Below are 11,316 nucleotides of genomic sequence, written 5' to 3' on the forward strand. Positions count from 1 at the left end.
GAGATGTAGGGCAGCGTAAAAATTTTATTGTAATAAGATGCCATGGATTGAAAGGTCGAAGAATTGGTCAGCCAGCGTATTGACAAAAAGCATGGGATGCAATATCTGCGTGATGATCAAACATTGGTCCCTTCAAGAACCCCACAAACCCATGCTTTTCTTCCTTGTCTATTTGAGTGAATACTTTTATTCGTAAACGATATCACTTGCATCTCCTCAATGCTTGAGATACTAGTTTTGTCAGTTTCCCAAGGGAGTTTGCAAGGCATTTGGTGTAGCTTTGCAACAGCTTCTTATGACGTGTGGGGGACCTATGAAATGCATGCATCGTAAAGCATGTATGGATATGCTCCAGTCCATCATTGGGATTCTTTTTTGTGCTCTCTGCTTATTTTCCTCTTATTTCCTAAATCCACTTTTGTGGAATGTCGAACGAACTTGGTGGATATAATTAAAGCTGCTCTGCTTGACAAATCGTGATTAACTCGACATAAAAAAACTGCATAAGCCCTAACTTCTCCTCAAGTTTGCTGTATATCACTCGGGGAAGTTGCTGTATGCAGTGGTTGAACCTACTGTTAAGAAATATTTCAGGCGAATCATCCGATTCTGCTGATCCGAAGATACCTTGGGGAACGCTGGACAGCAGGTGTGATTTCGCGCCGACATGAAATGGTTTTGATGCGGTATGGATGCGTAGAGGGTTATCCAAATTCGTCGTGCCAATAAAATAAACCTGGGTATTAGCTATCGTGGAACTGCAAGGAAAAGGTCAAAATTTTGCCCTTAAATGTGCTACTTGAGTCTGTTGATTTACTGCAAAGAAATGCAATGCCATGAAAACGCCCTGCGTTATGGGTACAGGTTGTCCAAACTCCTGTAAGACCTCTTTAGATCAACTTGAAGCTCTAAACGTATGATATCGCTTTCAGGTGGGGAGGGAAAGGATCACCATTATCCCCCTTCCCACTCTCCTTATTCCTCCGATATTCCTCTTAGGTGTGCTTATCTGCCTTTCTTTCTTCATCATAATCTTATTCATACAAAAGGACAGGTATGAAATTTACTTTTGAATTACGTATGCCATTTGGTCATATTGATATCGCTACTCTTTTTGCAAAGGTCACTGTGACAAAGTGCATTTTCCTCTTCCAGCTAAGGCTACTGCAATTGTGAAATGTTTGTAAAAGAATGTCAAATATTTGTCACGTTATCTCCTTTTCAAATGTCTAATCGAAAACGTACTAATTAGTAGTTTCACAAATTGGGACTTTCAATGGTGTGTCCACCCGCCTCTGCATTTTCAGTTGAGCTACATCGACTCCAGTCGTCCAAATTCTCCATCCAGCGTTCTGCTTACCAACAGCGGAAGCACCACCGTCACCCCTGCCACCAATACCATCACCACCACCCCTTCTCCGCTACCCCCCATCACCACCAACTACGTCTCTGTCACCTCTCCAACCCGCACCCCCGCATGCGACAACAGGGAGGAGGTGGTGTCGACCGCGGTTCGACCACCTCCAGCCTCCTGCTTGCCGCTGGAGGTAGTGAACTCGCTACCTGGTGTGCCGAGGTGGTCGCCAACGTCGGTGCGACGACGACTACGGGGTCACCGTTACCGCTACCGCCATCATCCAGGGCCTCATCTGTCCCGGGACTGACTGTTAGTGGTGCGACCAACACCACACTTTCCGCTGCTGTGGTGCATCATGCTGACAGCGCATGTCAACGTGTCAGGGTGAGTTTAGCATTGGACCTTAGGGGAAGCTTTATTATATTCAAATTTCACTGATCCGTCTCTGTCCTCAGCAATTTTTGTCATAGAGAATTTTAAGCTGTCCCATTGTGGTATCGTTTTGCAGCGCTTTGATTACCTGAAGTCGTAATGAGTCATAAAGGGTATTCACATGACCATGCTGCCAATGGTAAGTTCAGTCTACGGTAACTGAAGGGCTCGCATAGTCAGTCAATCCACGGTTAATTGAAATGCTCCATCACTGCGGCTTCATTACTGACCATGATGTACAACCTAAGAGTGGGGTAGCTGCCAAAGTCAAATGGGTTTAAAAGACCCCTTACGTTGTGACTCTCTGTAGTTCCAGTCATATAGATGAAACACCGAGGCGCCGAACCAATTTTATGGCACTTTTTGTGCATTAATCGGCTCATCCGTTTGGACGTAGGCCTTTCTCCAAGCACTTACCAAAATATGTAGACTTCCACTGTAAGATGTCTAGGGTTGGCCATTAGCTCTATTATCATTGGAATGACTGGAAGCCTGGTGGTTCCACTCATTTCACCTGTGCGGAGATCAAATGACAGAAGACTGAGAAAATCCGCGAAGTGCCTCAGCGAAAATCCTCACCTACACTGCTTTTTTTCACTAAGACATCCAGCAATCGAATAAGATGGTGCGGTCTTTTATGATAAAAGTGAACATTTTTAGAGGATGAAATTTATTCGCTGAAATGGTTACCACAATTCAAAGTATAAAATCCCTTCCCAAAGGGCCATAAGCCACTTGTGAATTCCACATTTGTGAAATGTTTTTCTGCTAATTTATAGTCACGAATACGTGAATGAAAAGACTTTAGGGAAGTGGATGTCTTAATGGCACATTCCGGAGCACGGCGGGTTTACGGTATGTCCCTGAAATGCTATAGTACTGGGGAGGGGTTCCGCCTTTATCGTATTTATGTCTTTTCGAATGACCTAGAGGTGGAAGGTGGGTACTGGCGTGGTGTGTGGGAGTACTTCTTTCTCCTACCGTTTGAGGCAGTCGAGAAAAACTTAACAAGACCATGAATCGCGGGTGTTTCTAGAATGCTTGAAAATTAGGTGTGAAGAATACACTCAATAAAAACATTCAGAAAGTCGAAATGGGGACGTACTTTTAGCATTGTGACTATCTGCAGCAATTTCTTCTGGAAGCTAGAATAGAACTGGATGTACGTCAGCACGAACGCCGGTGCACTCGTGTTAAGAAGACCTGGTTAGACAAAGACTTCAGAACAGATGTCTCCACTCCCGCGACTGGTGTACAGTGCGTGTGTTTAATCCGAGCGTATGGAGACTGGAGTGGGCCGTCGCGTGCACATTTGCCCCCGGGGGCCTGGGGTGTTGGCGTCCCTAAAGTAACGATGTTGTTCCGACTCTCATGTATTTATATCTCAGGCGAAGGGGGGTACTACGCTACAAGTTTCATAGTCACATCATACTAGAGATTGTGAGATGAGAGTTCCCAAGGTGCTTGCAAAAGAGCCTCGAAAGGAGGAATTCATATTTCTAAGTAGTAAATTCCAGAAATTCGCGACAGGAACTCTTTTTTGGGATTATGAATAATAAAAATCAGCTCTAACCCCGGCCATTTCCGTTTCCACCTTCATGCCTAGTTTATATTCTGCATGTGATTATGTTATTGTTTGATTTATGCCAAGACAGGGTGCTAATTATAACTCAGGGAGAATATGAAGATAGGTAGGGTGAGGATGCGGTATATCTTTTAATTTTTCTAACTCCTCTCTCTCATTACAAATCAGTCATTTCTATGTGAGCTTTCTTAGTTTATTTTTTTTGGTGATTATCTACAAATCCACCTTTCTATTGCAGATGACAGTTTTTACGCACTGGCGAACTGGATTTATATAAACATGGGCTTTTTTGAAGCGATGGTGAAACGTGCTACCTCCCTCTAGTGTAATGCTGGAGTTGCTGCCGTAGGCATTACGATATATGTATAGACGGGTTGTTGAGGTAGTTTTATGGATGGCCAGGTCTTAGGAGACTGAAACGATTATTGCACTCGTGCATACGATTAAAAGAAAGATCACTTCGCTACAAAATCATACCAAGCCATGCAATTCAGTCACGTGACGTTATTAGCACATACCATTTGAAAACCTCAAGTTAAGACACGCTTCCTTCTCATTTGAGCACTTTTTTTGTCACTCATCAGACACTCAAAGCTTTACTCGATTATGTTTAACTAAACCATTGCAGATTGTAGACCCGAGTCAAATTCTAAACGATCGCCTGCTGAAACTGGAGTGGCCGTCGCACAGTCTACTAGCCAAGTGTTTACCACAGTCGGCCTGTCCCCTCTCCAGTTTGATGGGTGCGGAGGGTATACTGGTGCATCGCTGGACACCGAGTAATATCGATCCCTGCAAGCGCTCCTTCTGTCACCGCAACATTGCTCTCATCACCTTCCCTGAAGGCCCAATCACACTGGAGGGGCATTATGTTGCTATTTGGGAGGACCTGGGGCTTGAATACATACCACCTCTCAACGCCTAGTTGTGATCAATACCATTGTTGTGTAAATGTAGATATTACAATGAAGCTTTCGTTATTTTGTTCTTAGTTTTGTGGTGTACAAATCAATAACATTAGTCTTAAATGAAGAAGGTTGGGATTCGTGGTGTTGAGAAAAGAAGGAACTTGCGTGGGTGGAGGATAGGGTTGCATTTCGGATACGTGGACTTTGGAGGTCCCGTCGAAGGCATGCCTGCTTTTATCCACCAGTTCCGTTTTGAACTCGCTATTGAGGGGTAAGTACTGCGGTTTAAAGTGGGGGTTATTATGCCCGGGGGATACCCCAGTATCGATGGCTGTGGGTGTGACGCTAATTCGGTTTATCGCATACTAGGCTTACGATGTAAAAAAGCGTTTGGGTGGATTTCATTCCGTAGACAGTATATTTTTAGACCCTGTCTTTTATGCAGTATGATTCTGAGGTAGTTGATATCAGTGATATTTGCGTCGACTACACGCCTAAGAATTGGAGTAATGATCGTGACCTACGATTTATTGATTCATTTTCATCCCAACTACTATGGTCAAGTAACCAAATAACCATCGCAGTTTGCTTCATTTACGCACTCCTGTGCGTTTGGGTCGCTCACACCTCAGAAACGTTTCATAAACCAAAATTAATAAAAGAAAGAATAGGACTAGGTCTTTTGCCCACCTACATAAACGTTTTAGGTACAAAGTAAATTAAATTTATCAAAAGTGGTCGCTTGGTTGCAGAAAGGTCATAAAATTAAAACGGTGACAAACATCCTTGCTCTTTACGATTGTAAAGGTCAAGTTATAGGTAACTAGACCCAATATTTAGTGTAATTTGCAACGCAAAACACCTAGATATACTAAACTATTTGCATGCATCCCTTTTTGATCACCATAATAACTTTTAGCGAGCGGAATTTTGTTTAACTGCGCTAGCATTATCTTGTATAATAGTACTGCAGCGCCTACATTTTCGAAGCATTGGTGGCTTTACGCTTGGGTCTGGGCGATGGAAGCAGTTTCCCTTGTTGGCGCTGATATTGCCGTTTTAGTTATTTACTTTTTAGTTGTCTTAGGGACTGGATTGTTTGTACGTATTTTATTTGGTATTTCAACTCTCTACCTAAAATACGTAGGCGATGTTTCGTGCACGTGTAAATTCAGTCCAAGGTTATTTCTTAGCTGGAAGATTTATGACATGGATTCCTGTATGTACGTATTTTGTTTATGGATTTCTTGAAGGTTGGGGCCTCTTTATTTGCTAGTAACATCGGTAGCGAGCATTTTATTGGTCTCGGTGGCTCAGGAGCCGCTAAAGGCATAGCCGTTGGAGCTTTCGAATTTAATGTAAGCTTTCCAATTCAACTTCTAAATTTAAGTCGATATAGGATTCTGTGTTAAGTCTCCTGTTTTCATTGTAGGCTGCCATTTTGCTGCAATTGCTAGGGTGGGTTTTCCTACCCGTTTATATATCGAGCGGTGCGTTTACCCTCCCAGATTATATGAAAAAAAGGTTCGGCGGCTCAAGAATACAAATTTATTTAACAGTGCTATCGCTTCTGCTGTACATATTTACAAAAATATCAGTAAGTTTTAATCGAAATTGTCCTAAGAAGCGAAATGAGTAGCACATTTTGTAAATCTGTTTCTTTATTTAGGTCAATCTTTATTCCGGTTCACTTTTCATTACTGAAGCACTCGGCTGGAACATATGGTTTTCAATCTTGTTCACACTTGCTATGACTGCTGTGATTACTATATCAGGTGAAATCGTGTCAATGGAAGTTTTCACGAAAAATCAGTCTTTCCCTAGGATGTCCATTTTTTATTCTAGGTGGTCTTGCTGCTGTACTTTACACGGACTTAGTGCAAACGTGTGTGATGTTATTTGGAGCTGTCCTCCTTACTGCGATTGGTAAGGCCATTCAAAAAATTCCCTTATATTATTTAATAACTGCGTTGTATGCTCCCTCTCTTATTTCCACATTCACCTCAAGACGATCGCGACACTTAATTTGTGTAACTTCTCAAGTTTTGACAAACTTATTCCCTATTTTTACCACCCTAAATACAGCAGAAAAGTAGAATGACAAAGTGAAACGCGGCTTTTCCTTTTATTGAACTTTTGTACTTTATTTTAAGTTGGCTAATTGCAAAGAGCATGAGAAGGGGACCAAATTTTTGTGTTGTTTTATATCTTTTCCTGTTTAATTACAAGATCAAAAAAATCAAAACAGTTACCAGCTTTACTACTGCTAAGCAGATAAAAGAGTTGTATTGTTTTCAATACAGGGTTTAGCAAAATTGGGGGTTTCAAGGGGCTGTTGGATTTCTATGGAGCGGCAATCAGTGCAATAGATGTCAACGCCACTGCTGGGGCAGCACTGATCATGAACATCCGCGGCGTTGCGTCTTCAGAAGCCTCGCCAGGCCTCACACCGACAGTGGACAGTGTGGCCGCCTCGCCGAATACCTCCGCCGATCTGAAGTGCGCATTGCCCTCTCGTAGCGCTTTTGTGATGCTGCGCGATGTCTCCGATCCTGAAATGCCTTGGCTTGGCTATATTTTTGGCCAAACGCCCGCCTCCATCTGGTATTGGTGTGCTGATCAGGTAAGATAAGGATTAGTTTCAGGGATTTTTTTCATTCAGTCATCGGATCTTAAGCTCCTTACTTGAAATAGCAGCAACGCAAAGCCTTACCTTGATTTGCAGTAAGCTTGGAGAGGATGCATTTACTACCGTTTTCGGCTGTTCCATCTTAAGCATTTACTTTGATCTCAACCAAGGTCTCCTGCATAGCTGGGGGTTTCTAAGATCCCTACATTTTCACCACTCGCACTGTTACATTCTAGTTTGTTTTTCTCTTATTCTATTCGGGACTCATTTTGGTATGTCCCTAAAAGTGAGCATTTCAAAAAGATGAAACAAAGTGGTGATACTACTATCCTATAGCGCAAGTGTGAAATGATGGAGCATATGTTTGATCACATTGGCATATTATGGTATTCATTATCACTCAATCAACGGGTTAATAGCACTAGAAGTACTGTATGCTCCGAGCACTTGGTAATTCACAAAAGTAGTGTTTTTTTATCTTGTATATCAAATCAACAGAAATGGAATTCAATAATATGTATTAGATTGTTGAGGACATCTTGTGCACTTCATTGAGGCGGGATTAAAAATGCTCAAATTTGTCTTGGTACTGTAGTTCGGTTTTTGGGAGGTGTATGCAAAGAAATTGGCGCAGAAGTCGACTGAGCTCATTTTCAGGATCGTTTTTTGATCTTCGATCTGCGAAACGGGTAATTTTTATTCCTACATGGTGCTCATGCTTGAACACGAATGTGCACTGCACGCGGGAGATTGATGAGCACAAAGGTCAAAGTGGATTTTAGCCATTTTTACGCGCACGATTGCAATAACACCGATTTCACTGAAGTTATATTCGTCGGCATCTTGGTCCGTTAGTGAAATTTCTTCTATAAAATCCTAAAACAACTTAGCGCTAGTCTCTAGCCACTTCCACAATTCAGTGGTTTTGGATGTGAGTTCCGTTATTCCATGTGTTCATGTTTCAGTTCGACTTCCGTGTAAAACTCTGTAAAGGGACGATAATAACTTCAAATCATGCTAGACTTTTCCTATTTGTTTCGAAGAATAGAAACTTATATACTTTTCTAGCCGGTTTAAGATACTCCTTGGTGTAATTTGCAATGCAATAGTCTTTAGAATCAAGACAACCTCCCACTATTCCATCCCTGCTGATGAATTTACAGACCAATAATTTATTACTTTTGACTTCTTATATGGGTAAAATCCAAATTTCTGTGAATGGAGAATCGTGTGTGAGTCGAATCGTCACATACAATCCACTAACATCCTTCTCTGATTTACCGACATGATGGACACGTGGCGCGACCAAATGCGGTCATAATGTCACTCCGTGCACTATATTGGATTGATTTGCATTATTTGTTACGCCCCCAATTAATTTTACCTATTACATCAGGTACCACGTGGAACTTGGCACAGTATGTGTGTGTTTCACGATTTTCAAATCGTTTAATGTCCCTCGACCACTTGATTTGCATTGTTGACTCGGCGAAAAAGTGCCCTTATTTTCTATTCAAAGTAGATGGAAAGGAAGTGGGTTTACGATTTTGCTATAAAATCAAGATAGAAAAACTTTGGTGACAGTGTTTCTTTTGATGGTTTATTAAAAAATCATGTTATCGAACTGTGAAATGCATGGAAGCAAGATGACTTTTCAAAGAACTTTTATCTTCGGCGTTATTGTGGGTTACGAGCACTTGAGAATTTCTTTTAGCTGTCAAGTGAAAAGAAACCATTCATCGGCAACGGAGGTCAGCAACTCACGTCGTTATGCTGTCTCATGAGCTCACATGTTCCTGTAAACTTGCGCCATGTGTGTAGCAGACTGAAGCAAACTGTTGAAAATTAATTCATACTAAAGGGGGAAGGTCTGTTCAGTTTCATCAGCAGGTCCAATAATAACTTGCCTTCTTTCGGGGTAAAAACTATGCTTAAGTAATCGCATCTACGTACTGTGTACTCACTAACTAGCTGCATGCTCGATTTGGTAAAACTTTTATTACCATCTTCACGGATATGTAATTGCCCACTTTTCTTACCTGAGCCTGGTTAAGTGCATCCAATAATGGCCCAAACAGTCTTGTGGGATTAAAAATATTTAACTTCTGGGGCAGCTGGAAGTTGACAAGAATTTTGACACCTTACATCATAATAAAACAATAGAATGCTTGGGATTGGCGGTCGATTTCCCCTGAGACTTTGGTAACGAATGTGCTACCCCATTTTTTGGATTCCGGGCTATATGTAATGCCGTAGTGGTTTCGTGGTGGAGCTCAAAGCAGCCATTGATGCACGTTTATGTTATTCCAGTTGAATAAGAAGGGTGTTGACTCTCGAAGGCAAAGAAAGTTGACGTTGGTTTTGCAAATTTTAGATGATGGTGCAACGTGTCCTGGCTGCAAAAAGTCTGTCCCACGCTCAAGGTGCCACATTAATGGCCGGATTCATCAAACTCTTTCCTCTCTTCATTATTGTCATGCCTGGTATGATCAGCCGCATCCTCTACCCCGGTAAGCCCTTCTGAATTACTAATTTGAATCGACGTCTAAGTACAAGGTCTATCTACTTTCATGAGCTCCAAACTTCTGATACATCCACATTCCTTAAAACATTTACTATCGCATCAAAGAGGGTCAGTAATGCTCAATACTTGAAGTGTAAGAATCATGCTGAGCAGTTGTTTTGCGCTATACCAATACGAACGTAATTACAAGGAAGGTTTTGAACTTTTGTGGATTCGAGAGAACCAAAGGGAGTGTGCGGAGCTTCTCAATTGTAGTGCAAACACTCACGCATCCACACTCTGGCGGGACTTGTTGGTGTAGTAGTTGAAGTACTTCCTCCTATCTCATTAAAAACATGCTATGAATCCTAAGTGACATTTATGTGGCGAAGCCTTAGTGAAGAAACCCATCGCTTATTAGTAGTTAGCGTGCCGAGCTCATTGTGATTGCTGAGTCTATCCTCCGACGTCGATGACAGTTGAAATATGGGATTATAAAAGCCTCAAATTTGCTTCTAGATTGGGTATATTTAGCAACTTCTTTGGGTTTAATAGAACGAGAGGTTGTTACGGGCACTCTTGCCCTTTGACTAGGTTAAATAATTGGAGCATGCAACCGTATAGAGCTAGAAGAACACGAGGGAATCAGTTTGAACCATCTTTAATAGGCAGGGTAGTACCAGCGCGGAAATTGAGTTACCCCCAAAGATTTCAAAAATACATAGTTTTCAAGGATTGAAGGACTTGCAGCATAGATGCTATTTGCAGGGCTATATGGCATCATCGCCAAAGTAAATTCTCGGGCGATTGGTAGGCTTTTCTAATAACTGTAACTTAGCAGATTTGATACAACATTTCATCGACTAAAAGCCGAAGTCATTGTATCTTTTGTTGTTGAGAGGCTTGGAAGAATGGATGGATCTGATATGCATTAAATTTCTGAATTTCGTGTCTACCCGCTTTTGCATTCATGTAAAAGCACCCGGCAGTTTCAAAGACATCCATAATGAGTTTTTCTGCCAACAGTAGCTGGCATCAATGTCGCCATTATGAACAAAAAGTGTCTAATCACTTAGTGACTTTGTGGCCGGCCAACTTTTTATGAAATTCCTTTTGATGCATCTGTTGTGGACGGCGTACAGGGTGGGGGGGGGGGGGTAGGGAGTGAGGGGTGGTCAGAATAAATCATTATTAGCCTCTAGAGCTTTCACCGATTTATCGGATCCCACCAGCCATGAAAGTGTCCATGTTTAGTGCCAAAAAAGTGGACAACTTTTGGCCTCTTTTGTAGTTTTGAAATGAAAATGAAAGTATGTACTTTCATGTTGTTCTAGATGGTAACAATGGAGGCTAAAAGTACTACATATACCCCATTCCATTTTCAGACGTAGTAAAGTGTCGGTAACGCCTTCTTTCTTCTGCCGATAAGTAATTGGCTGGAACGAGGAAATTTTGTTATTTGGAGACGTTTGTCTTGCTTTACTGTCACAGCTTCATGTATTAGGGAAATGTCTACAAAGTAACAACTCAGGACCACTTTGATAACTTCTGTGGTGATTGTTCTGCTTTTATGAACTCGGAATTAGGAGATTCGGTAGTAAGTTATTTAAAGTGGACTTTATTTCTTGTCTGGGCAGTAAGTCCTTTGGAAACAGCCTTTGGTCTATTCTTGTAACCACTATTCCATAGTAGCTATCTGGTTTCTTTTGAGTACAGCTGATCTCAATTACTGCAATAACCATTAATAAATCACGTTTTAGAGCAAAAGGTTTCTGAGTGATAAATTCTGTGAAGTTGTAGGTTCTTCTGAACCCAAAACTCTTTAAATAGTGAGATGATGATCTGAAGTTTTAACTACGAGTATCACTAGTTGAATTTATGCGTGTTTTTCATAAAATGACC

General features: G+C 41.6%; 2 protein-coding genes across 2 annotated transcripts in view; both read left to right on the forward strand. All coding sequences in view use genetic code 11, as the record gives it.

Moving 5' to 3' along the window:
* Positions 1–1,276: 1,276 nt before the first annotated feature.
* On the forward strand, positions 1,277–4,299 carry EGR_09522 (hypothetical protein; the record flags this gene model as incomplete). The annotated part of the gene is made up of 3 exons (XM_024498771.1): positions 1,277–1,741; positions 2,919–3,137; positions 4,003–4,299. 3 exons carry the CDS (start codon positions 1,277–1,279, stop codon positions 4,297–4,299), a joined length of 981 nt encoding a protein of 326 aa, XP_024346823.1.
* A 1,003-nt stretch (positions 4,300–5,302) lies between these two features.
* EGR_09523 (Sodium/myo-inositol cotransporter) overlaps positions 5,303–11,316 on the forward strand; it is a gene marked incomplete at both ends in the record, with an annotated part of 14,065 nt that continues 8,051 nt past the window's right edge. Inside the window, 8 exons of the mRNA XM_024498772.1 lie at positions 5,303–5,383; positions 5,430–5,501; positions 5,536–5,640; positions 5,715–5,879; positions 5,952–6,057; positions 6,128–6,208; positions 6,586–6,905; positions 9,286–9,421. Of these exons, the coding sequence (XP_024346824.1) occupies positions 5,303–5,383; positions 5,430–5,501; positions 5,536–5,640; positions 5,715–5,879; positions 5,952–6,057; positions 6,128–6,208; positions 6,586–6,905; positions 9,286–9,421 (1,066 nt within the window). The remainder of the gene's footprint in view (positions 5,384–5,429; positions 5,502–5,535; positions 5,641–5,714; positions 5,880–5,951; positions 6,058–6,127; positions 6,209–6,585; positions 6,906–9,285; positions 9,422–11,316) is intronic.

Source organism: Echinococcus granulosus (genome assembly GCF_000524195.1).
Source record: "Echinococcus granulosus chromosome Unknown EG_S00151, whole genome shotgun sequence".
NCBI lineage: Eukaryota > Metazoa > Platyhelminthes > Cestoda > Cyclophyllidea > Taeniidae > Echinococcus > Echinococcus granulosus.